The 26,243-nt window shown below is 39.1% G+C and overlaps 2 protein-coding genes across 2 annotated transcripts in view; one reads left to right on the top strand and one right to left on the bottom strand.

Annotated features, from left to right (window-relative positions):
- The window catches only part of LOC140238894 (peroxisome assembly protein 10-B-like), a 10,066-nt gene extending 8,033 nt beyond the window's left edge, over nt 1–2,033 (bottom strand). The window contains exons 1-2 of the mRNA XM_072318792.1: nt 1,905–2,033; nt 187–267 (exon numbers count right to left, since the gene is read on the bottom strand). Of these exons, the coding sequence (XP_072174893.1) occupies nt 187–267; nt 1,905–2,022 (199 nt within the window). The 5' untranslated portion in view covers nt 2,023–2,033. The remainder of the gene's footprint in view (nt 1–186; nt 268–1,904) is intronic.
- An 8,866-nt stretch (nt 2,034–10,899) lies between these two features.
- LOC140238634 (uncharacterized) lies at nt 10,900–22,160 on the top strand. The gene is made up of 12 exons (XM_072318533.1): nt 10,900–11,048; nt 11,929–12,108; nt 12,811–12,998; nt 13,530–13,741; nt 15,134–15,230; nt 16,351–16,482; nt 16,985–17,182; nt 17,623–17,713; nt 19,031–19,154; nt 20,155–20,343; nt 20,470–20,512; nt 21,987–22,160. Exons 1-12 carry the CDS (start codon nt 10,900–10,902, stop codon nt 22,142–22,144), a joined length of 1,761 nt encoding a protein of 586 aa, XP_072174634.1. The 3' UTR covers nt 22,145–22,160.
- The last annotated feature ends 4,083 nt before the right edge of the window (nt 22,161–26,243 follow it).

Here is a 26,243-nt window from a genome sequence, read left to right on the forward strand (position 1 = left end):
CTTATTTCCATCAATACATTCCACTTACTAGGAAGTATTCACAGACGATGAAACAACAGTATGAAAGCGATTATGTAACTGATATTTAAGAATGAAATTACTTATTCGCATTATATGAGTTTGTGAAATCTCACCAACCACCCCCTCCCCTCTCTCCCCAAATATGTGCACTATAAGACTACTGACCAGCTATTGTTGTCAAGCCAAAGTAGAGAGCATCAGAAATCAGGTCCAGTTCCTTTCTCCATCTTGCCCAAAACCTTGGCCCTGTGGATTAGGAAATCAGATCATGGCAAACAATACAAAAAGGCCATCAATGATAAGTAATCTATTAAACTAAAACACAGCAAAATTGAGGTTTGGGATTAGTAGCACATGACATCTGTGGTGCAGCACAAACCTAAGTAAGCTAAGATTAAGAAAGAAAACATATTATGCAAAATTTCCTTTTGTTGTATAGGCAAGCATGGTATTACCGAACACCAAGGTATTACCGGACACACACATTTTTGCGTAATAATGACATTCTGTAAGCGTGAGACTTCATAAGTTAACCTTTCGAACAGATTTTTGTGTGGACCAAAATCGCAAAATATGCAACATAAAGATGTAAAAACAATATGAAATTTACATTTTACCTCAAATTTATAGAGTGACCCGCACCTCGTCATAGTTAATATTTATGCATGTTTGAATCACATTTCACGACTGAAATTTTATGGAATCCCACTCACATACAGGAAAAATGCTGAACATTCCAATAGAACCAAAAGTTCACTGATCGATATCGGAAATTTGTAGCTATCATCCTCAAACGCAAACGATGCAGAATAGTTGTGTGCTAAGGGGCCCGCAACTTGTAATCCGCACGTGCAGCTCCCATAGACAAAGCACGTAAACTAGAAGTAGAGTCTCAAAAGTTGTCGATTTCTCACAAGGTTTTATTGCGTGAACTGTTTGAAATGTTCAAGACAGACATTTTACCATAAAATACCACATTTGGGCCTCATTTGCCGATTTTTTTCTTTGTCATTCGCTCGGTGAGAATGTGTACGGTGATTTGTGGGATGAATTGTGATTCTGCAGTGCAAGGACTAGGTGCGAAAGACCTTGATTATTTGATTACGAAAATCACATCCGGTAATACAGTGCGATTTTGCACCACGCAAACAACAACTATTTTTAGAGAGGTATGTTTGAAAGCATATTTTCTAAAAACTGGAACGAACAATTGATATTGTATAAGTTGGCTGCATTCGTAATTTCCAGGAGTCTGTAAATAAGTGGTGTTATTTTCAGCTGAAATTTCATCCTCTGAGTGCGGAATTCAAAGCCACGAAAAAAAAAAAGCGTCCGGTAATTGGATCTACCACCCTACTAGAAATTTGTAGGGTACAATCATAATCATGGTCACACATTACCATACTTGCCAACATTTTCATTTGAGAAAGCGGTAGAATCCAGGATGCCTATGGGAGTAGCACTAACTTGAATGCTAATGAAATCTTTCAAAAGCGGTAGTCTACCGCCAAATGCGGTAGAGTTGGCAAGTATGCATTACCATTTAATCACAAAAGCTGAGCCTGATGTGATGATAATATGTATAATCCTATTCCTAGATTTCATGACCAAAAAAAAAACAAACAAACAAAGGAATAAGAATTAAGAGAACATGGGATGTGCAGTAGAAATTTGTATCTGCCCAGCACTGAAATAGAAATAGTGACAGGACATGGTTACTCAATAATATTTACTGAGCTAGAGAATCATCTCGTAGAGTACTATTTTAATTCCAGGTTCACACTGCATGTGCACTGACATAAAAAGAGCTCATTTCCATTCTTGAGTCTTGACCCTTAAAAAATTTCCCTTAAATCTTGGCTAACAGTCGAAGAATAATTTACCCATGAATGTCTGAATCGCATCATGCACTTGACCTCTCAGCTGTGCTTGGTAAGTCTCGTCCTTCTGATTGCTGCGTATAATTTCAGCCTGCCCCGCCGACTGGAAGGTGGTGGTCATCGCTGCGCAAGCTCCTCCAGGCTTAGGGACGAATTGGCCGAATTGGCCGATGTGAGTGGGCGGGGAGACCCGTTGTTGGCAAGATCAAGTCTACACGCTTCTTGTGAAGATAACTTTGAGGGAGAGGTAATTCAGCACAACCAGCCCACTTCAGGTTATGCTGCTGTCAAAATGAGATGGTGCAGATTGTGGATATATTGACAGCTGATGATTAGGCTGATTTCGAGGCGAAGAAGTTTAAACAGTCCGGTTCGCGCAGCATCACCTCTAACGCCTAACGGTACGGTACGGTACCCTGACTCGTACCACATCGCAGCCCGCGGCGCCGGCCTCACCTCTCGATCCGCTCGCTCCGCGATCCCGCTAGCGCTCCACCTTGGCTCCGCTAGCGGCTAGCGTGTTTTTTTTTAGACGGCACAGATTGGGGAAACTAAAAATTTATCGGGGACCCTACTAGTATTCCTAAACCTAACCCTAATCCGAATCCTAACCCTAACCATCAAACCCTAACCCTAACCCTAACCCCAACCCTAACCCTAACCCTAACCATAACCAAAAACCCTAACCCTAACCATAACCAAAAACCCTAACCCTAACCATAACCAAAAACCCTAACCCAACGTTTTTCCCATAGGTTTAACACGCGCCATGCCCCAATCTGTGCCGTCTTAAAAAAAAAAAAAAACGCTACCGGCTAGCCCCGTTCTCTGGTTGCTCGCGCGGCTGCGGTGGTGAAAAAAGGTGCTTAATAACTATGGAAAGCTGTACGGGTATTTTTTATTTTTTATTTTATTTTATTTATTTATTTATTTTTTTTTTTTTAAGGGAGGGAGCACTGACCATTGAACATCTCAGGAATTCTCAGGAAGCTGAAGCAATATTTTGATTTTATGTAAAAGGAACCGCCATCTGACTCTATTCAGAGGGTCATTCAATCAAATGAAATGCTGAAGATTGACTCCACAGTGGTTCTCAAAACTGGTGCACTGTCTAGAATATTCCTGCTTCAGGTAGCCTGGCCCATAGGTGGCAGCATTGTTTTCTCCCCCCCCCCCCACCGTTTTCTTTCTTTTTTTTGGTTTCATTTGCATGACATGCAAAAAGAAAGAGCGAAAGATAGAGAGAGGTTTCGGGATTAGAACAAGAAATTAAAAAGACGCATCTCGCGCTTTACAGGAAGTTTCAGATTTTTGCGACGGACATTCAGAGAGAGAGAGAAAAAAAAACTGTTCTGAGCATGCGAATCGCGTATCAAAGTCGATCTGTTTATAGCTCGCGTCGTCTGAGTTTTCACTACGCGTTCTGTGCTGTTTTTACATCCGCTCAAATCACGACGTAGAGAGCTACTTCAATGCACCGATCATAATATGGGGGGCGCCATTTTATTATTCATAGGTTGCGTCTCGGCGTAATCTAGAGCTGTTTTTCAACACGACGCAGGGAAGAGGAGAACGTCCGCGACGCTTTCTGATACGTCATGTAGGCCTATTCTCATCCAGACGACCGCTGGAATTGTACGTGATGCAGACTAAATCAGGCCCTTGTGATTGTGAAAACTACGTAACAGACAAAGGTCATAGTTCATATACATAGTCGCACTTGCACAGTCTACGTTTGCGACAGCTTTCCGCACTGTGTTGATGGCATTATGAGATTGTATACCAAAGAAATTCTATAATATATAACGTGCTCATGTTCGGGAGCGGAAGTGCGGTCGAATGCTTCAGCGAAAGCTGTAAAGTTCCCTGTCCTTCACCACCTTTGACGTTATGTCATTTTAGCTTATACCGGTACGGCTTGTATTAAAGAAACAACATTCACATCACAATCATTGTTTCGATATATACGACCTGTGTCCAGATTTTATCTAACGTTTCACACGAGCTTACGGGACTTAGTACATTACTTTCAATGTTCTTTTCATTGATTAAATCAACGAGTCAAGATAATGTGCCATGGTTTTAACGACAAATGACGATGATAAGATGTTTAAGAACATTTCTGCAGTTTTTACATGATTGAGACACTCTAAAAATGTTGATTATGTCTGTCAAGTTTTCTGCACTGTTTTTGTTTTGACTCCCGAAATTACACATTCCTCAATCCTGTATCGAGACCATCGAAGCCAGCAACAATCTTGCGTATCACTATAATGATCTGTCATAATAACAGGAAACACTACTAAGATACATGTAATATTGGAGCAATCGTTGCTGTCATTTTGGAGTCAAATGATTGCAAATGACAACTGCTTGGTTTAGTCAGCGGAAAAGTATGAAAATTATCAATAGAATATGATTTTCGATCATTTATTTATTGATTTATCTATTTATACATATATCATTTGTTTATTCATTTTTGTCACGTACTCTTCTGTTGCTGTATTTTATATTATTCATATGCTTTTACATGGCCTCTAATGAAATAACTAAATGCTATGGTATAAACAATTAAAATAGGGACTGAAGGCTCCAGAGGAGGTAGCCATCACAGGGGACTCAAACCAGGGTCTTCACGTTTGCTGTCCAAGTGGTCTTATCCACTGAGCTGCTATACAATACCATCTTTATCTGCATCGATGAGATAATGCTTTAATGCTTTCAATAAACGCTTTTCTGAATGCACGATTCGTACTGACAAACGCCGCACCATGAATGATGCTGTTTGATGATGCTATGATACATGCGGCGTTATGAATCGTTTCCGGCATGTCCACTTGATATGCATACTGCACGACGAATATGAAACTAATGTTGCCGGTCATGATGACTGAAGTAAGCGTGACGAATACGAGGGTGACGACGCCTCGTATCTGCGCACGATGTCGGGGCTGGAAATCGTGGTCTGCGCCCCCAGCAGGCTGACCATGGCCTGCAGCAGCTCGAGGAAAGAGAAGACAATCACGCTTCACCTGGCGATACGCGATCATGATAACATGTACATTGCAAATTAAGGCCATCAAGAGCGGCAGGAGACACGATGTTATCACTATACTCAGCAGTGGAGAATGTTTCTTGACCAAGGTGTCCACCAGAGTTGAGTTGTCGAAGGTGCAGAGGCCTTCTAGAACGTCCTCTCTTATCGCAGTGTCTGCCCAGCAAGCGGCTGTTATAGTAACACCAGAGATGAAGACAAGTGAAACTGCAATTTTTACGATGATGGGTCGAACGATAGTGGGGTAGTACAATGGGAAAGCGATAGCCAAGTGGCGCTCAAATGCTATCAGACTACCAATTGTGACTGAGAAATACATGGTCATTGCAATTCCTATGATTACGAATTTGCACGACCCGTGATGGATGGATGCCCAGTCATTAAAGCTGATGGTGGAGTAAGTAACAGACATCAAAACACTGCCTGTCATGTCGACAAATGTGAGGGCTTGATAAAGAAGTTTCTGTGCTCCCTTAAACACGTCTTCTCTGGTACATAAGATGTACATTGTTACAGGACTAACTGTGCAAGTTGTAAACAACACAACGACATAGATTATGCCAAGAAGAAAAGACATTTTTAGTATGTATGGTAATAATTATCTCTTCGACTTTCTTGGGCACTAGTAATGACAGCCTGTGCAAAGGATGCTATTTCTGCTGGCGTTTGTATGTGTGTGTGTTTGTTTGTTTTTGCTCCTTTGTTAGTCCGTTGGCAATTCTACTCGACGGCTTTGGAATGGATTTTGATGAAATTTTAGAGTATATAGGTCCATTGTGGTCAAAGGGACCAGTGATCAACGATCGGCGACGATACGGATTATGATCGATTCATTTTGTTCAATCATGAACAGTTCCAGTGTCCTTGACAAAGGTGTGTGCTCTTACGAGATGGGTTTATAAATAAATAAAAAAAAAAACTTTCCCTTTCCCCGACCATGTGTTTACTGGTAATAAAAGTGTCATATTCACAAACACGTTTCAACTTTGATTTTCTTGCGTCCACAGTAAATATGGCTAACAAGCCATTGGTGAGGGAGAACGATCGAACGCCATAACCATAGGCGTATCAATTATTGGTAAATAACTTTTTTTCTTTTTGAATAAATGCTGAAGTTATAAGAAGACTTAAAAGATGATCAAAATGCGATCTCCTGATGCTTCGACAAAAAGGGTAGATTATCTTTTAACTTCTTTTCCCTTGCAGATGACTCCATGAGCTCGAAATATTGAAAAAAAAAAATGATATCTTGATGACCTTCGACAACAGACTCGATGCATATTCAGTACGGATGGAGAAAACGAAAATGACAACGATTTTCAAATGTTACGTCGACGTATGTAAGCCTCCTTTGCTGTCGATTGTTTCAGGTAACATTCAGCTTGTATCCTGATGTATTATCATGGCAGCCAGTTTATGATCCTCAGAAGAATCTGATCGAAGCTGCTTGGTCGAAGTCAATATCAATACTTATTATCCTGATGTATTATCATGGCAGCCAGTTTATGATCCTCAGTAGAATCTGATCGAAGCTGCTTGGTCGAAGTCAATATCAATACTTATTGCGTAAACTGTCTGTTGCGTATTCAGGCACACCTAAGTGTATCCGTGTTACGTTATAAATGGGAGCGCACCTGAAAACTGATTTTGATGCAGATATTATAACGGACATAACTTGACAGGAGGGGTGAGTCCCTCCATCTGGACGCTACAAACGACTGTCATATTCTCGCTGGATTGTACTGGCTTCGAATTAACAACACAGAAAATCCCAGCAACAAAGAATCGATTTCGCGGTGAAGTCAAATGAAACGCAATTCAAACCAGGCAAAATCGCTTTGAATTCGCTAGATTGTATAGGCTGTCTTCGAATGAGCAACACAGAAAAGCCCCAGCAACAAAGAATCAATATCGCCGTGAAGTCAGATGAATTAAGGCAATTCAAACCAGGTAAAATCGCTTTGAATAAGGGGTAATATTTCTATTTCAATGCAGTTTGGTTCAGTTTAGTTCAAATAAAATCAATTCATTTCAACTCAGTTTAATCGAACTCAATCCAATCCCTCTAGTCCCATTGAGTCATGTGATGACAGTAAGTTGTTCCTCAACGTGGCGTCTTGCCACTAACCACTTGACTAACAGGTCGTATGATGTTGGTTGAAATGACAAAAATTAGTCGTAGGTAACCTATTATACCAGATTCAATAAAGTATGATAATGATAGTTCCTTTCGGGAAAGTAAGGGTAATTACAACTGGATATAGGTGGGTGATACGTAGAAGCGGATGTCGCACTGTCCAACTTGACGAAATAGATGAGCTTAGATGCATCACAAATGTAAAGAAAAATAGTGTGAAAACTACATGCAATTGCAACAGATAGATGTCACAGACATCTCAGCAACTTTTGTGTGAGAGATACACGTGTGTGTGTGTGTGTGTACGTGTGTGTGTGTGTGTGTGTGTGTGTGTGTGTGTGTGTGTGTTTGCTATTCAGAACAGGACAAAATGTTCAATCTTCCTGTCAGAAGGGCTGCTAATGAGCGTTGGTAATAATCGGCGTCTCTGACATTGCCGGCGTCATGTTTTCAAAAGTGTGTGTGTGTCTTCGGGGGGGGGGGGGGGGCACTTCCGGGTTTCTTCAGCTAAAAAGCAAAAAAAAAAAAAAGTCTTCAGCTCAACTTCTGTAGATGCCACTTTCGGGTTACTTCAGCTGACAAACCTTCCGGGAAAAAAAAAAAAAAAAAGGTGTGTGGGGGGGGGGGGGGCAGAGTCGTGACACCATATGTATTCCTTTGTATGGTGCAAAAGAAAAGTGGGGGGCGAGCCCCCCCCCCCCGTTCCGTCGGCCCTGTCTGATAGGCCCCTTAAGCTTATTATGTTGTGAATCAAACACGAAACTCAGAATTACCTATAGATAATTATAACGGCTATTAACGTTATCATTGATATGTGCTATAGAATTTAGATATTTGCTTTTTAGATCTACGACTATATCGCTCTTGCCTGAAGAAAAAAGGTAGATACATTAAAGAAATATAAAAACAACAACAAAAACAAGCAAGTGGCTGTATCGTTATAGGACGAGTCTAAATCAAATTGAGATCTTAGTTTATTGAGCACTCGCCTCGTTGCGAGCAATCATAAAACTGGCTAAAATTTGATGATTAATGAGAAAGAGATATAGAGAGATCGAGAGAAAAGGGGGGGGGGGGCATCTCTAACTTGACAGGTCTTTCGCCCGTAATGAAAAATCGATTCTCCTTATCGCATCAAAGTTGACATGGAGCAATATTCATCATTTCATTCCAATTAAGAGGATGGTGAGCTGATACCTTAGCACTTTAATTATTCTGTTTTGTTATTTGTCTATACATCAACAATACCCAAAGGAGACACTTACCTCCTCCTCAAACACACACACTCACACACACACACACACACACACACACACACACACACACACACACACAAATATTATGCAACCAAGACAATTTCATACGCGTGTTTTATGCACACGACTGAGTCTACTTGCATGCATGATTGTATGCGCGTTTTTGCTGTGAGTGTGCATGTCTGTGTCTGTGTTTGTGTGAGTGAAAAGGCCAAGAGCTCATATTGATCACCTATACTTTGTATCATAGGTATTATTCACGTATAGACCAATGGTTCATACATATTAAACCCGTTATTTCAACAGGTGTGACAGCAGTAGTGTTTGCACCTTCTATCGAGACCTCACCCCCTCAAAAAACAACAACAAAAAACACCATCATCAACAACAACAGATAGACAAACGCAAAACACACACACAAATACACTCACCGACAAGAGAAAAAAAAATGAAAAGATGATTTTCGGACAGAAACAGGAAAGAAAAAATGCATGATACGTGAATTCGGAAGCAATAAATGTAAACCTAAGGAGGGTGATGATGAGGATGCGCTCATCTACAGCAGGCTCGACACAAATCTTTTTTCTCCTCTGGTCACCAGTTCGGGCCACTAAAATCTTTAAAACTGAAATTTTGGTGGCCAGAAATAAAATGAAACATAACAATCCATTTTGGATTCTTCAGTACGCGATCGAGCCACCAAAAGATAGCCACTCTGGAAATTTAGTGGCCCGGCATCTATTTTAGGACGGCACCGTCCACCACTTATGAATTCTAAATTGGAAATAAGAATTAATCTCACATCAGCATCTGGGAATCTACACCCTACAAGCAATGCTTTTGGTTATAATATAACTACAATGTACATTATGTCGATTCCTCATATTTCACAAGTCATGATGTTTAATATTGTATTTGACAATTCATCCATGTTTTTGTATTGTTATGTGTATGGTTTATTTATTTGTTGAAATGTGGAATATGGAACAATTAAAAAACAAACAAACAAACAAACAAACAACGAATGCCGAGCCCTGTCATATCTGATTGTAATAAATTTAATCATGATGAAATCAGGCCGCTAAAATGCTAGCCTTTTGCAAAAGCAGCTCGCACCCACACAGCGGCAGTGGACTCGCACACACACAGCACGCGAGCCGCGAGCTGCGCAGCATAACGAGCTCAGGGGGTGTTTCATCAACGAGTTCGTCGGAGGTTTTCACCGACAAATTTGCTATCAGCCAATCAGACGCAAGGATTTCAGTAGCTTTTAACAGTTGTCAGTGTAAATCACTGACAAAAAGTTTCATGAAACGGTCCCCAGATCCGTTGTGAGCTGCTGCCAAAATGCATCAGCAGGTTCAATACCCATGTGCCGTATGGTTGAAAAAAATAAGTGAATTTAGTTTAGCCATGAGTCTCGTACTCGTAGGGTGGTTCTAAGACCACGACTAGACGCTATTCATTGGTTTTCAATAGCTATAGGGCCTACAATTACCACTGATGACTACACGGTTACAGTTCGTTATTCCGAAGATTCGTTGTTTCGAAGGTTTGTTAATCCGAAAATGTGATAAGGTTTGTTATTCCAAAGGTTCATTTATCCGAAAATGATTAAGGTTTGTTATTGCGAAGGTTCGTTAATCCGAAATGAAGCAAAAACTCGTTATTCAGAAGGTTCGTTACGGACCCTAATTTCATTTTCGGATCAACGAAGCTTCGGAATAACGAACCCTATTTCATTTTCGGATTAACGAACCTTCGGAAAAACGAACCCTATTTCATTTTCAGATAAACAAGTATTCGGAATAGCGAACCCTATTTCATTTTAGGATTAACGAACCTTCGGAATTGAACCTTCGGAATAACGCCACAATAATGTTCGGATTAACGAATCTTTTTTTTTTTTTCATTTTCGGATTAACGAACCTCTAGGTATAGGAAATTAGTGTTTCGGGTTAACGAACCTTCGGAATAACGAACAGCACCCGACTAGACTGCCTGCCGCATGGTAGAGAAAAGGCAAGAACAGCCATCTGCAAGGGACCGGTAACCGTTTTCCCGTTGTTTTCTGTTCAATGCTTGAATTACCTATTGATACGTGCACATTGTTCGTCTTGAGTAGATAGCACGTTAAAATAAAGTTCTCATTGTCGGCGTTCCATACACGAATTGGTTTTACGCACCGCTGATTACGCAATCTATGTTGCTACTCCGGAGCACCGTTTGCGTTTGTTGTGTGTGGCGTGGGGATCTACAGTATCTTGAGGGTGCGTTGCACACTTTCTTTAGTCAACGACGACGACAGAATAGTAACAGTGTCAGTAGGTGTGGCGGCAGTCGTGTGCTAGAAGTTATCTCCTAAAAATGTCTCTCTGGAGCCGAATGCTTCAATCATTCATCTGTCTCTCCGCAGTGCTCATTCAAATAAAGGGACAAGGCCAAGGGCAGAGCAATGGAAATGAGAGGTTTCTGCCCACATTCACTCCGATCGAGCCGGACCTTGGACTACGCAGTTCTTTGCTAACGGACAAATCTATGAATGGGACTATGAGTTCTGAGACCCTGAGCAAACTGAAAGAGCCTAGTAGAAGCCTGGAAACCGCAAGTGGCCAGAAGATCAAGATATTTGACAACGTGCTCGACTTCAAATTGCTGAATGCAGTACAGACTTACTGCAATTTTGTTGCATCATGGGAGTAAGTGAATAGACGGTCTAGTGCTCACTCAGTGCATTAAACCAAACGGGTCTCGAATATCTAGAGCCAGAGGTCTAACGGTTAGATATTGTAAAATTATTATAATATTAGGCCCTATAGTTAAAATTTAATCTGGTTATTTAATCATGCATGACGAAATTCAGATTCCAGGCCAGGGCCGGGCCATTGTCGGCCTTTTGTCCATGTACTGTCGAGTAATTATTTGATATCATTCATATCAACCAGGAAGTGAAGATTGTCTTTTTAAAATATTCACTTTTATTTCAATTCTATGTCATGACTATGTATGGCCACTTGTCTGTATCATCGATGGCAGTGATGACCCGATGACATTGCCTTGGTTAATGATCTGTCAGTTTTACCACAGTACTATTATACCACTATCTTTGCCAAAGATGTCTTAAATATTCTCAGTGGTTATGACTGGTTGTATAATATTACCGTACAAGTCATTATTTCTTGATTCACTCAGTCACTAATCAGTAGCTTAGCAGTACTAGTGCTGAAGTAAACTTTACACTTTACACCAAATTTAAAGTGCTACAGCAAAGTCTTCGATGGTCTGAGTGCGGTACTCTTAATCAAGTTATTGTAATTACAAATCCTTATCTTATCTCGTAGTCTATGTTAATTGTTACTGAGGACAATTTACTATACTATGTTATGTAATTGATTTATGTCTCAATTAGAGCATGGAAATTTACAGGTCTGTATTTGATAATATTTTCTCACCCTCTCTAAATTTTACAAAGGGAACTCTTGCATGGGTCAGGGCAGAAAGCACTATTCCTTTCATATTTAGTGGACTATATGCATCAAATCTAATTTGGAGCCATTTTCCCTTGTCTCTTCCATTCAGATTTAAAAATACCAAAGCAGATGATTGCATAAGCCCCAGTCCATGGTCTGCAAGATTGGACCTTGAGCCTTTTGAAAGCTCTGCTCTGCTCTCTGTGGTGAAAGAACTCGTGATGGTCATGGATGACAGTACCCTAAATGTGTTTCTACCTTACTCCATCAGTCTTCATGTCTTTCGAAGGTGCTAAATAAGTGTCTCTATTTACAATGTACATAGTGAAAAGTTCTGCCATATTTAAATCTTGTGTCGTTACAGAGAATGATACCAAGTAGATGGCAATTTGCCAGTAATTATGTTCATTTTCAAGAGAGGAAGACAGACCTGTATCAAAGTACCTGCAAATTAATTTTTCTCATCCTGACTGAGATCTTGGTTATCCGAGAAGCATTACGGGTAGTCTGCATTACTAAATGTATGAGAAGACCTGTAACAGTCAGAGTTGAAGCAATTAACTGCATAACAATTAAAATAACAATATACACTGTTCAGTGGCTAAGGTATAGAATGCTGTAGGTAATGAAATCACACCGCATCTAAAATAAGAAACAAAGTTATATATGGCAATTCCACCTCAGTTACTTTTTGTGAACTCTTCAGAGGCATTTGGAATGAAATGTAAGCATGAAATGGAAGAACAGTTGTATGATACTTTATTTGATACATATCTGTAAATTTTACCTCAGTGTATCTATTCAACAAGATAACCACCTGAAAGTTATTGTATCAGTGTGTGTACATTGTATGTGTACACATATTGAATGGTTTTCCATTCTTCAATAGATGACTGGGATGTGATAGTCTTCCTGAACAAATGATAACAAGCAGTAGTTTATCCTTTACCCGCCCTGCATGTCTGTTTGTTACTATGATTGTCTTGTGTAGGGGTGACCAGACATATTTGATGAGGGACAGCAGAGATGGCCAAAAGGAGCGATCTGTACTCCTCTTCTTCAATCACTTCTGGCGCAAGAACGACTATGGGGAACTCTTGTTCTACGAAGATGACAACGACAGCTTTGCAGCAGTCAGTCCAAAATACAACAGAATGGTTGTGTGGGACAGTTCAATTGGTAAGAACTTGCTGCAAGGAAATGTGAAACTCTGAAATTTTGTTTTCTGTGTATTTCTTGTGTGTCTGTTTATTAATTTGTCTCAAATAAAGGTTAAAATTAAAGACATGTTTTTTCTTTTGTTTAACAAATTTGAAATTTCAAGTAATATGAGCTTTTCGGTCAAATTTCAGTTGTGTTGCAGTCACAAATATTATAGAAAATACTCCTGATGAACCATTCATTACAAATTTAAATCCAGTTGCCAGAAGAATTTGAATCTCTCTTTAATCTCTTGAATATGTTATGTCATACTTATAATGAACTAATCCTGTGTATAATGTAACATTCTTTGCTTTCGTGATAGCTGTTTTTATAAGTGATTCTGTTTGACCCCTCATACAATTTTGCATGTGGGTTATTGTTTGGTCATTTGATGATAATTTCAAACAAACAAGCAAATGAACAAATGAACAAACAAACAAACAAACAAACAATGTCTCTCTTGTCCTTTTGAGCCATTGTGTCTGCAATTTGTGCATTTCTGAGCAGGTTACATTCACAAGCCCCCAAGCATGGACTTCAAGCAAGGAATGGTGTGTTTGAAGTTGAAATTCACGACTAATGAAACGAAACATGCTGAGGTCCAGCAAGCAATAAGCCGCCATATTGAAGAAAGGACAGCTGCAAGACAGAAGCTCTTCTCAGAGATGAAGGGGTCAGAAGTGAAAAGTCTGCAGGATGTAAGAAATCGACTCACAATGGTAGGTCTTTTCTTCAAGTTCCATATATATTTTTTTTCTCAGATTTGTAGTCTTCATTTATAAGTTTGGTTTGTTTTGTTTTTTGAAGTGTGGTACAGTAATAGATAGGAAAGCAAAACACACAGAAAATCAAAGCGATCATATTGATAGTCCATTTCAATAAGTATCTAAACACAACAGATGTCTTTTGTCTTTTCTGTACTATTTTCATATGAAATTTGGGTTTTTGTGCCAACATAAAATAATTGTAAATATGTTTGTTCCTGGGTAGCTGTCTTGTTTGTGAAAATCGGGTTTGTAATGACTGAAACATCAAAAAACAAAGTAAAACAAAGCGATCGTAATAAAGTGTGGGTCCCACACTTTATTAGAATCGCTCTTTTTTGGATATCTCAGCCATTTCAAAACCAATTTTCATCAAATAAATGGTGAATTCCTCATAAAATTACATGCTCTTTCATATTTCAGAAGAGGTTTCTCATTATCTCACCAAAAAATGTTAGAAACCTGAAATTAGGTCTCAACCAAAACTATATGATCCCTTTAAAGCAGGGAGGTGGGGAGAGACTATCCCACTCTTTCTCTTCCCACCTCCCTGTGTAAAGTGAATGGCGAAAACCGGAAGATTGCACTGTTTGCACACATTGTTTTGTGTACGGTACGGTGTGTGTAACCGACACGCAGCGACGTGGCGAAAACCGGCAGAGGCGAACGAACATAGCCTGCTGACCTTTAACCCTGCAAAATAACAACTGCTGACCTTTAACCCTGCAAAATATCAATTGCAATTGCCTCGCAAAACTACCTCATATGGGTAATAATTGTAAATATGTTTGTTCCTGGGTAGCTGTCTTTTTTGTGCTATAGGGGAATATCGTGTAGCTATGTACTGTGTAATTTATTACGTACTAACATAAGATGAAAGAGTATATAAAGCATATGCCCACACCATCTGGTATCTCTCGGATGCCTCATAAGCTGTGCTCAGTTTCTAGCTATTTGATTATGTACATTCTCTCCTGCCATCTTTGCCTTGAACATTTGCACAATCTCCACCACAATTTGAGATTAGTTGAATAAACAGAAGATTTGCCTGACAAATGCACACACACTGAAAATCTTCAAACTGATGTATATACATTGTATTTGCCAGTAATGTCAGCTGATAAAACATTTTTCAGGGGCTTCTTTAGCACCAGTTTAGTCACATGTCGACCATGACATTGCTGATTCTAGAAGTACCAACTAGTCTTGGATTCGGAAAAAAAAGGATCACTATAGCATTCTTGCACATTTATTGTGTGAAGGCATAATCATCCTATACTATGAAATTCTAAAAAAAAAAAAATGCTCAACTGTGTCAAAATATCATTTTTTTTTTTTTTTTGGTAGAACTTCACCACTCATCAAGGGAAGAGGGTGTACGTCTTTGATGGAATCTTCAACGAAGAGGATCTCATGAAGCTGAGGAACTTTGTACCAAGGCATGGTAAGTATAGCTTCCGCATAATATACGGTATGTCCCCCAAAAAATTACAATCTGATTTTTACATTGATAACTTCCAATATGATTAAACTGTCTGAATGCTATTTCAGGGTCTAAGAATATAAAATCTTACCTATATTTTGCAGAAAACCTCATTCAATTTGGTTAAGTGGTCACAGAGAAATGTGAATCGTTGTGAAGCATGTCGTGGATGTGATTCTTCCAACACTTGGATGCTCTTGGAACTGCATATTAATGTGTGGAAACAATGGACAGAACTTGGAGGGAAGGGATTCCTGACATGCTCTACCAAAATCTTCATTTCTCTGTGACCAATGAAACAAATTGCATGGGGTTTTCTGCAAGACATGGGTAATAAGTTGTAGGTTCATACCCTGAAATTGTATTAGGATTTATTCACCATTTTTAAAGTTATCATTGCAGAGGGTCCCTCCCGTTGTGTAATTTTTATTTTTTTGTTTGTTTGTTTGGGGGGGGGGGGGGACATACAGTATAGACTAGCAGGCACCATTTAACACAGTTCTTACCATTGAGAGATACCAAAAATGACTTTTGGCACCTCCACCTGATTGTTAGAGCTTAGCACAGACAGAGCAGTTTCCAACGTATTCCGTGGAAATATTCACTACGACTTCAATAGTCATAAAGTCAGAATTTTCTGATCTTCGAGACAAATTGAATGAAAGGGTTAGACTGAGTAGATAGATCTCACCAGTACGGGACTTCACTACTCAGTGGTGGATCCCCCCCCCCCCCATTATCTATAGTTAAAAACAAAAGAAATAAAAGGAAAAAAATGAACTGAAACCCGGAAGTGGCACCAGAACATGTCTATTCTGCCATGCAACCAGCCTGTCTTATTGAATTCCTTGCCAAACAACTTTGCTGCAATGCGAAAGTATTTGATGCTCCACTGAAGGGCCCCAACACTGAAAGCATGAGGATTGCGTCTTTTCTGTTTGAAAGTTCATGTCAGGATGACTTTGCTGATTTGTAATGGATGTGTAGTGAGCTTGAATTCAGAGCATGTCACAGGCCACCCTTCAGGTGCTGTCTCACATAGATGCCTCCATTGCTGGACTGTCTCCTTCTCCTTCTTCAGGTCATTTCTACTTCGACGACAGCCTTGATCTGGACAGCGACAACGTGCAGTGGATTGCGGCCTTCAAAATTGACGATTACGCTGGGAGCAAGATGTGGCCGGCCACGCAGAAGGTTGCCCAGTTTGTGTCAGGTGGGCTTATAGTCAGACTTTGTCATCTCTACATATGTTTACTTAGACGTCTTTGCCATGGCTTTCCTCTTTGTTACGTTCAGTGTGCTCTCATATCAGTGGTGATATCAAGATTCTTACTGTGTGTGAGGACAAGGAATCCTCTTTAAAAACAAGATGGCCAGAACTGACAATTTTTACATCAATATAATTGGTGCCTCATTGTAAATGTGCCAAAAAAGACACCAGCTCAAGACAGCAATGGAAAATCAGGACCACCAAATTTACTTCTTTAAATGTGGTACCTCGTCATAAGGGTGATTATTATGATGGGGTTCTCCTGTTTTATTTCATTCTAAGGGTTGAAGTAGTTTTAGACTTAAGTAATTCTTGTGCTGCATTGCAGTGATTTTGGCCATCACGTACAGTGTGTAGATATCATGGATGACACCATCGGTGTATCTTTGGTAACATTCATGTGTTTAGTTGCCAGCAGTGAAATTATTCTGTGTGTCACCATCAGGCACCGACCAGTGGTACCCCTACGACATCTCCTGCAACCTGCTACGGACCTACGACTACACGCGGATCCACGAGGATTGTGAAGAGCTGGAGAAAGAGTGGACGTTCCTCGTCTACCTCGCCACCAACTGGAGCGCCGACAACTACGGAGAAACGAATTTCATGCACTTCAAGGAGCACGGTTCTGAACATGTCATCAGTAAGTTGCTCCTATATTCTTTGCCAAGTTTTGCACATGTGCAGGACCATCAGACAGTTTTGTGCATTAATTAACCAATAGGTGGTCTTGACGAATATCACTATCAATGAAAGCATGTAAAACTTCAAAATTCTTTGAACTTCAGTCCAAATTTAATAGCATTTCTATCTTTCTGTTCATCAGATGTTACTGTATTTGTTCGAGTCAAGATCACAGAGTTGAATGCTCAAGGACAAATCACTTAAAAACTTGCCTTGTCCCTGATAGAGAGTGCAGATAGGCTTACCTGTGATATGGCATTTTGTTTGTTGTTGTTGCTGTTTTTTTTTTACAATAGTACCAGTTTTTACATATGACCATCTTGCATATATATGGGGCTTCGATGTGCCAATATGTTTGTTTGTTTGTTTGTTTGTTTTTTTGTATGTTTGTTTCATCAGGTGTTATCCCCAGGTTTGGGAGAGTTGTGATCTTTGAAGGAATCATACCCCACTCAGCCCGGCCTCCAAGCCCAGCCTTCAATGATGCAAGGTTTGCACAAAGTAGCAGTAAAGATGCGATAGCCTTGACTTAGTTACTCCCCCCTCCCTTAAATATTCCGAACTGTCTCTGCTATCTGCAGTATCAAGATATGAATCCCTGATAGAGCAAGGTCTAAAATGTCCTTCGACAGCCCTACATTAGTTTATTGTGAGTCCTTGTTGATGTTGATTTTATGTAAAATTGCTATCTGTTCTAACTTGTCTTAATTCCTCTCCCAAGCAAACTTGGACAAACTTGGAGCTCAGGTTGGCTCTAACTATTGGAATTTGCTTCATAAAGCTTGAACTTTTAGGCCTGAAGATACTTAATGTTACTTTACATAATAACAAACATTCATAACCTGTTTGTTATTGGTCACTTTTGAAACAGATGGAGGAGAAATCAAAACAGGCATTTATTAGACAAACATGACAAATCGTCGCTGGGGTGACAAGACCTTGTATCTGCAACTTTGGTGAAAATGACTTTTATGGATTAATGGTCAAATAATGGGTTAAGTGATGTCCTCTCCAAATCCCAACTGTCTTACTCCAAAAATGAAGCCACCATGGCCTGTCAAATGAAAGGCTATCCCATTCGCCACAGTGCTTTGGCCGCCATGTTTATTGGCCCTCCTGAACATTTGACATTTTGTAGATTCGAGGTCTTGTCACCCCAGTAATGAAATGCTGTTTGACAGTGGTCATTCTTATACTTGTCATCAAGGCTGTTTCTAGTATATCAAAATGGCAAGTCAATTGTCAGCGTACCTTGAGTGAAGAAATTATTTTGTATGATGTTTAATAGGGTATCCAGAGAAGAAAGTAAAAGTCAACAATGAATTAAGGAATGAATGAAAAATATAACAAGATACTTAACCCATTTAAGACTAGTCCCCGAGTATACTTGGGCAGGTATCTATGGGAAATATTATTTGTTGTTGCAAAATCAGCTCATCTCAGTGGGTTAAGCAGTACTTAGTAAGGATACTGAAGCCTTTATGTGCCCAAGCACTTAGCCCAATCTGCTTTATTAAGAGCTTTTTCCACTAGCACCCAGTAATCCAACCAAACTTGACCAGTAGTTGTAGATTTAGCAAGCCCACTCATCGACGGGTTTAGCAATGTGCTTCAATCCAACAGGAAAGCCATGGTAACACAATGGGGATGAGGGGGATTAGGTAATCTCTATTCATTGACAGTTAGTTTCCAGACATTTGTCCCTATCGGCAAAGAAAGAACTCCAGCATAATGTGCCAATCAGCACACGAAGCATGGTGAGGGTTTAAGTATTTAGTCCATGGCATTTCTTTTATTTCCCAACTAGGCTTACGTTTGTGGCCAAGCTGTCCATCAATGAGTGGGTCGCCCGGGTCAAGTCACTGAAGACAGAGTTTGGACATGAAGCAGGGATGCACCAGGAATGTCTGGGTCTAATTCGGAATTATCACGTAAGTATCTTCCCTCCGTTAAAAGGGACTGTACAGTACTGGTTGAGGTGAGGATTCAGCATGTAACGTTTTGCGAGGTACAGGTATTTAGACACCACTCTATGAAATGTTAAAGAGCATACAATTCTATGTGGAATCAAAAGTTTATTTGATGAAAATCGGTTTTGAAATGACTGAGATATCTAAAAACAAGGAAAAACAAAGAGGTCCTAATAAAAGTCGTGGCCTGTCAATTTTATTAGGATCGCCTTTTTGGATATCTCAGCCATTTCAAGGCCAATTTTCATCAAATTAATGTTGAATCCTTCTTGTAATCACATGCTCTTTCATATTTCATAAGAGGTTTCTCATTATCTCATCAAAAAATATTATAAACCTGAATCCTCGCCTCAACCAGTACTGTACAGTCCCTTTAAGAGCATAATTTGTCCAAAGCTATTGCTTATTTCTTTGAGGGAATTGCTTCTTTGTATAGACTACTTCCTAACTCACATCCTGATTCTGTTATTGTCTTCATGTCATCATGTTCCAAGTCTAAATCAGATTTGATCCTTCTTTGTAATAAATTATGTGCCAACAAGTATTTATTCATGTCTCTGAATCTTTATCTTCTTATTTGTCTTTAACTTGCAGTAATTACAATAAATCACAATTATCCTCTGAGTAAAAGAACTTTCAGTCTCTTGGACCTTTGAATGCTTAAAAATTAGTGTTTGTTGCACGCTTGTGCAGAACTTAAATGTACTTTTGATAAAGTTAAATTCAGTTCAATTGGATGCAATTCAATTCAGTCGAATTTATGATTTCCATCCATCAAAAGTTAATGCAAAATGTCAAGTATGTGATAAATTATGTTGTTTTGACAATTTTTAAGAACTAAGAAGCGTAAGTAAAGAGGTATAATTGATAATTCACAGATCATGTCTATTCTCATGGGATTGCTAGCCATTAGAGGATGAATTAATCTTTTCATATCGTTGTAATGACCTTACACACCCAGGATAAAGATTATGAAGAACAATACAAACTCCAGCTGTTGGAAAATGCCGAAGAGTTGAAGGAAATCAACAGCCTCTACGCCAAGAGGTTTGAGGAGAGAAACCACCACATGCTCCTGGAGGATGATGAAAATGATGTTGAAGATGATAATGATGATGATGATGAGGAGGAGGAGGAGGAGGAAGAGGAGGCAGGGGAGGAGGAGGAGGAGGAAGAAGAAGAATTTGAAGAGGAAGAAGGAGAGGAAGGAAAGGATGATGATGAAGAGACACCAAGCTCCCACCAGTTTGTCTCCGGTGATGAAGAGGCTACAGAGGAATATGCAGAGTATGATGAAACCCACTTTGCGAATGATGAAAGTGAGTATCTCACTGATGATTGAAGGGATGGTATATTACTGGTGGAGATAAGGATCAAGCTTTTAACTTTTTTACGAGATACCAAGAGACCACTTATGAAATAGTACAGAGCATACCATTTTAAGAGGAATTCAATGTTTATTTGATGAAAATCGGTTTTGGAATGGCTGAGACATTAAAAAACAAAGTGAGACAAAGAGATTGTAATAAAAGGTGGGTCCCACCTTTTATTGGGATTGCTCTTGTTTGGATATCTCAGGCCCCAGTCACATATAAACACGGATCCTCTAGGATCTACACGGTGATCCAGGGAGATCTGGGGAGATTCGGGGAGATCTGGGATAGTTTCGACCTCGATGGAGTGTCAACAAGCATTGATATGACTGTACACACGGTATCAACACGGCACCTACACGGATAAGGCCGGAAGAGCATGGCGTCTACACGGACAAACACGGCATCTACACGGATCAGCAAAGCAACTACCCAGTAGCCACACGGACCGTCCCGAATTGCTCTGCCAACACGGCAATGCCCGGATGACGCCGGATGTTTTTGACCTCCAAAAGTTGCCATGTTGGCCTCCCGGATGCCCTTGGATCTACATGGACATACACGGATGTCCAAGGATGTCCAAGGCGTCAACACGGATCTCTCCCTGGATCACCGCGGATCAGATCCTGGGTGATCCAGGATGTCTATATGACTGGGGCTTAAGCCATTTCAAAACCAATTTTCATCAAAGTAACATTGAATTCCTCTTGGAATTAAAACCTCGTTCATATTTCATAAGAGGTTTCTCATTATCTCCCCTAAAACTATTAGAAACCTGAATTTAGGTCTCAACTAAAATTATACAGTCCCTTTAAATGCGATTATGGCATAATGACTGACAGTCATATTGAGCTCACAATTAAGGACAATTTGATATGGAATTTATTTTAAGTGCTTGTACAGTGTACTGCCATTATTTTGATATTTATAGTTTTGGAAATATTTCAGCTCATGCTGTCTTTTATTACAAACAAGATATCATGAAGTAATTACTGGTTTATCTTCTTTACTTTTTATGATTATATCTCTTTAGTGAGAGTGTGTCTCAACCGACCTAAAGAATTTTACTTTGATAATTTGTTTTGGGTGGTGACTAGACGAGCTAAGAATGTAATATTTAGCATTGTTTGAATGATGGGTATAAGATATAACAGCCAACCAGTGCTTTGAACAGTGGAAGAAAGGTCAATGTACCCTGGCACCTAGTACTGATAATTGCTTTTACAAGCTTCTCTCCCTGTTGAGGACGAGTCCCGAGTAGACTCGGGCAAGTGTGTAGCAAAGTCAGCCCATCCTCAACAGGTAATACATGTCTGTGTTTGTTTGTTATGTTTGTTAGTTTGAAAAAGAGCCATTTTCATTGACATCATCAGAATGCAAAAACACTGAAGTCATCCGCTCCTGTCCTTGTTTTCAACAGTGTATCCAGACGTACAGATGAGAAAGAGTTACATCATGAAGCTCGTGTCGGACAGAAGTCGAAATGTTGCCCTCCTGCGAGAGCACTATGCGCAGTTTTTGTTGGACATGAAGACCGTTGAAGAGAAGTATGTAAAACAGCTTGAGAAGCTTATCTGAAAGTTTTCCAAAAATATTTGATAAACATTGATAGATAATGATAGATAATGATAGATTTGGTCAGTATGTGGTCTGGAGTCTGAATGGTTTCTTGGGAATGTGGTGAATAATTGTTCAATTAATCAATAAGGTGCCAGTGAAATTTAACTCACTTTCCAGTAAGAAGATGCACTATAAATTCTACCTAAAGTACTAGATTGCAATACATTCCTTGAGCATGTATGCCCTTTGGGTCTCTATGCTTATTTTATATTATGAACAGTTACAGACATTTGTACTGCCACCTGTATGAGCCATGTATACTAATTATTGTCAATAATATTGATGATGATCCACAGCATTTGTATAGCGCCATATATCTGTTGTAGAAACACTCAAAAGCACAGACTCCTCCAAGAGACTTAGCAATTGAATGCCTGATGAAAAATGTGAGTCTTGAGTGAGCCTTTAAAGTGCTTCAGTTTGTCAATTTCATGGAGAAAAGATTGGATGGAGTTCCATAGGCGAGGAGCGATAGAGGAAAATGCCCAGTCTCCGTATCCCTTGAGATGTGTGATGGGCACCTGGAGAGTAAGGTCAGAGAGCGAAGGCCAGGGCGAGGCTGATGCCACTGGGCCTGACCAAGAATGGCCTTAAAAGGGAAGAGTAGGATCTTGAAATCCTGCTTTTGATTGGAAGCCGATGCAGCTCAGCCAGGACAGGGGTGATGTGATCATACTTCCTCAGCCCAGTGAGCAAACATGCTGCTGCATTCTGTAGTGCCTGATAATATTATATTGATATTATATATACATATTATATATTTTACTATCTAATTTACCCCCCTTCCAAAGTGTCTTAATAAACAAATAAACACACAAACACACGTGTGCAATAAAGGTAGTATATTATGTCTTTTAAATCAGCTTGTGGTTGTTTGTAATTTTACTGAAACAAAAGTACAGCGACATACTGCAATAATAATGCTAACAACATGTTGTCAATGACCTTGTTTTGTTTTATTTCATCTCTTATTATTTATTTATTTATTTATTTACTTATTTTACTGTAACTATTCTTACCCGTCTTCAAATGCTAGCAAGCACCAACTGATTTCTTTAAACATACTATTGTACATGTGATTGATTTAATCAAATTTAAAGTAGTTGAACAATTGATAAATGCATCATGAGGGGGGCAAGATGGCTTAGTCAGTAGCATATCTGTCTTTAGCCAATTGAATGGCTTGGTTCGGCGTGGATTTGCCATCCCATCAATCGATGCAAAACACTTTGTCCCTCAGGACATAAAATGGAAGTCTCTTGTGAGAGAGTCACAACCCATGCATGAATGCAAAAGATTCTGCTTCATACAGTGCACAGTACATTTAGTTTGAAGAGCAGGATGTATAACCTGGTGAAGTGTGATCCACTGCAAGTACGTTCAATGCATGCAACAGTTCCTGGCTACCACTGAAGACCATTTAGTGCAGCTGAATATGGGCTATTCAACCATCTGTTCAGATAGAAAGTGAAAACAAACAAACAAACAAACATCTCTGGCACACACTAGCTTAAAGCGGGGAAAATATTGACTCATGTCATGAATGTCCTTGAACACCATCATCAGGACTTCTTATTGTACCAGGACCAGCATCATATAGGTTGGAAAGTTGTGTATTTTGTACAAGTGAAAAGACGACTTGAATGGGATGGTGATTTTTGTTTGATGAGAGGCACATTTTGGTATGTAGTATCCCATGGACTGATAATCCATGTATTGGATTGCCAAACCAATTTTAATGATGTGTTTGCATGAGATATTAAAAGTCTTTCAGGCTTTCCAAGTAAATATATGGTCTAACTGCCTAAATGATTTGAATTGTAATCAATGTAAACATGTACAGCAGTATATCATATTATGAATTAGAAGTGACATATGACTTGAAATGATGTGAGCTCAAGTTGTACTGTAAAACGAGGAATGTTCGCATGCATTTTAATTTCGGGAATTTCGCGAGTGCGTGCATTCGCGAAATTAAAATGCACGCGAAAGTTCTTGCCTACACAGCATGCATGGGATGTCAGTTGCAATTCGCGAAAATTGCATGCTGCAAGAAAGGCCATCTGCTCCAATTTGCGAAATTTTCATGTCGCGATTATATTGTGTTTTACAGTATTGTAACGTTATATGCTTTATGAGCGTATCATTTGCAAATTGTTCTTGTTTCACTAACCGTGATATTCATCACCAGCTCACACTGAGCAGACTTGCCAAATAACTCAATTCGACACCTTTGCTTTAAATTTATGTGATGTTTGTGTAACACATAGAAAATAAACCTTTTGTAGTAATGGAAGGATAAGATTGTTGCATTTTTTCCTAATTGGAAATTTTTTGAAAGCTAAACCTTGGTGAAGTATCTCTGCTTGGTGAATGCTTCCAGAAACTTGTTGTGTGGATCAGTATTTATGTTTTGTGTTTCTGCATATTTGTGTCAGTTATTATCAGATTTTTTTTTGTCTGGATTTCCTATTTTAGGTCAAACCTGTACACTCCTGCCATATCAATATTATGTCTATGGTGGTAATTGGTGTATACATATATGTGTGTATTTGATGGAATGTATGTATGTATTTGATAGAATGAGTTTTATATTAAAGGTATTTTTGTGCTATTTTTATATGAATATTGGTTCCTACTGCATAGATTCATAAATTAATGATCAGTACTGTGAAACTATAAAATGTTTAAATACGGTAGTACAAGTGTAGGTGGAGGAATAAATTCTAACTTTACCTGACTATATTCCCTGTTAATTTTTATGGTTGTTTCCTTTGCCATTATTTAATGCATGTGTGTGTGTTTGTCTGTGTGTATGTGTGTGTGTGTGTGTGTGTGAGTGTATGTGCTGTGTGGTTGTTCATAGTATACTTCCTCTTTTTTTTTTTGTAATTGCTGTACTTTTGTTACTCTACTTGCTATATTGAAAAAAAAAGTGAAAAGTATATCATGTATATCTCTATATTACCAAAAGAGTTATGTAACATTGTAGAGTAATACCAAAGTGAATCAAAGGTTCTGGTATGATTTGAATGGAAGGGAATAGATATATAGAAAAAATATGTATCACAACTGATGCAGTGTACAGTCTGTTTCAATGTATAATACATACATGTACATTGAAACAGAAACTCATGCTGCATGCATGTGCACTTACTGTGTATACATGCAATTAGAGTTATATTCAGGTGTAATGTGATCAGAATCAATGCAGTTTCATTTAGATTTTAATAATGATAATGATAATGATAATGATAATAGTGGCAGACTTGTATAGCGCTCATGTCCACCTTTCAGGGCAGCTACAGTGAGCAGAGAATTGTAAAATGAATAGGTAAACAATCCCTATTTTGTTGTACATGTATATGGTCTTCCTCCTGGATTAAAGCATAGTCCGGTCCTTGAGTGGGCTTGCAACAATAAACCACTAGGTCCGGTTCTTATAGATTTCTGAATGATGAAAAAGCATGGCCGGCTCCTGCTGCACATACAGTAACAATTTACAATGAGTAAAGCAACAGGATGTACACTTAATGATTTTCAGGTAGGCTATGCTGCATTTATGCATGCTAGTTTCCTTTATTTTTTCCCTTTTTGTACACAGTGCAAACTCGGACATTTTGTCACCTCTTTTTCGTTATCATTTGTTATAATTTATCTTTAGTTTACTCATTCACATATTTTTTGTTTGTGCGTGTGTATACTAGTGTGTGTAAACCATGTATTTTCTTTTTCTTTGAGGGTTGAGTGGAGATTCATTACATATCACATTTATGGACCTAATGGCCACAACTACCTATATTCCACCTGCTAAACTGCTGCAGAGCGGACCAGTAATTGATTGGTTCCGTTGGTTACCCACAAAAAAAAAACATAATCAACCCGCCCCAAACAAAACAAAAACAAAGCTATAACTTTTTTTCCCCTCACTTTGAAAAAGCAAGAAGTTGTATTCTATAGGCCGAACTATCAATTGATTCATTCATATATGTCTAATGTATTAAAGTGATGCATGGGCATCAGATTCATTCACAAAGTAAGAAAAAAAAATCATAAT

The sequence above is a fragment of the Diadema setosum genome, chromosome 15 (assembly GCF_964275005.1).
Source record: "Diadema setosum chromosome 15, eeDiaSeto1, whole genome shotgun sequence".
Taxonomy (NCBI): Eukaryota; Metazoa; Echinodermata; class Echinoidea; order Diadematoida; family Diadematidae; genus Diadema; species Diadema setosum.

Coding starts and splice junctions, on each gene's coding strand:
- LOC140238634 (XM_072318533.1), top strand. CDS start 10,900: ATGAGTTCTGAGACCCTGAGCAAACTGAAAGAGCCTAGTAGAAGCCTG. Junction 11,049..11,928: donor AATTTTGTTGCATCATGGGA/GTAAGTGAATAG, acceptor TCTTCCATTCAG/ATTTAAAAATACCAAAGCAG. Junction 19,155..20,154: donor GTCTAATTCGGAATTATCAC/GTAAGTATCTTC, acceptor TTACACACCCAG/GATAAAGATTATGAAGAACA.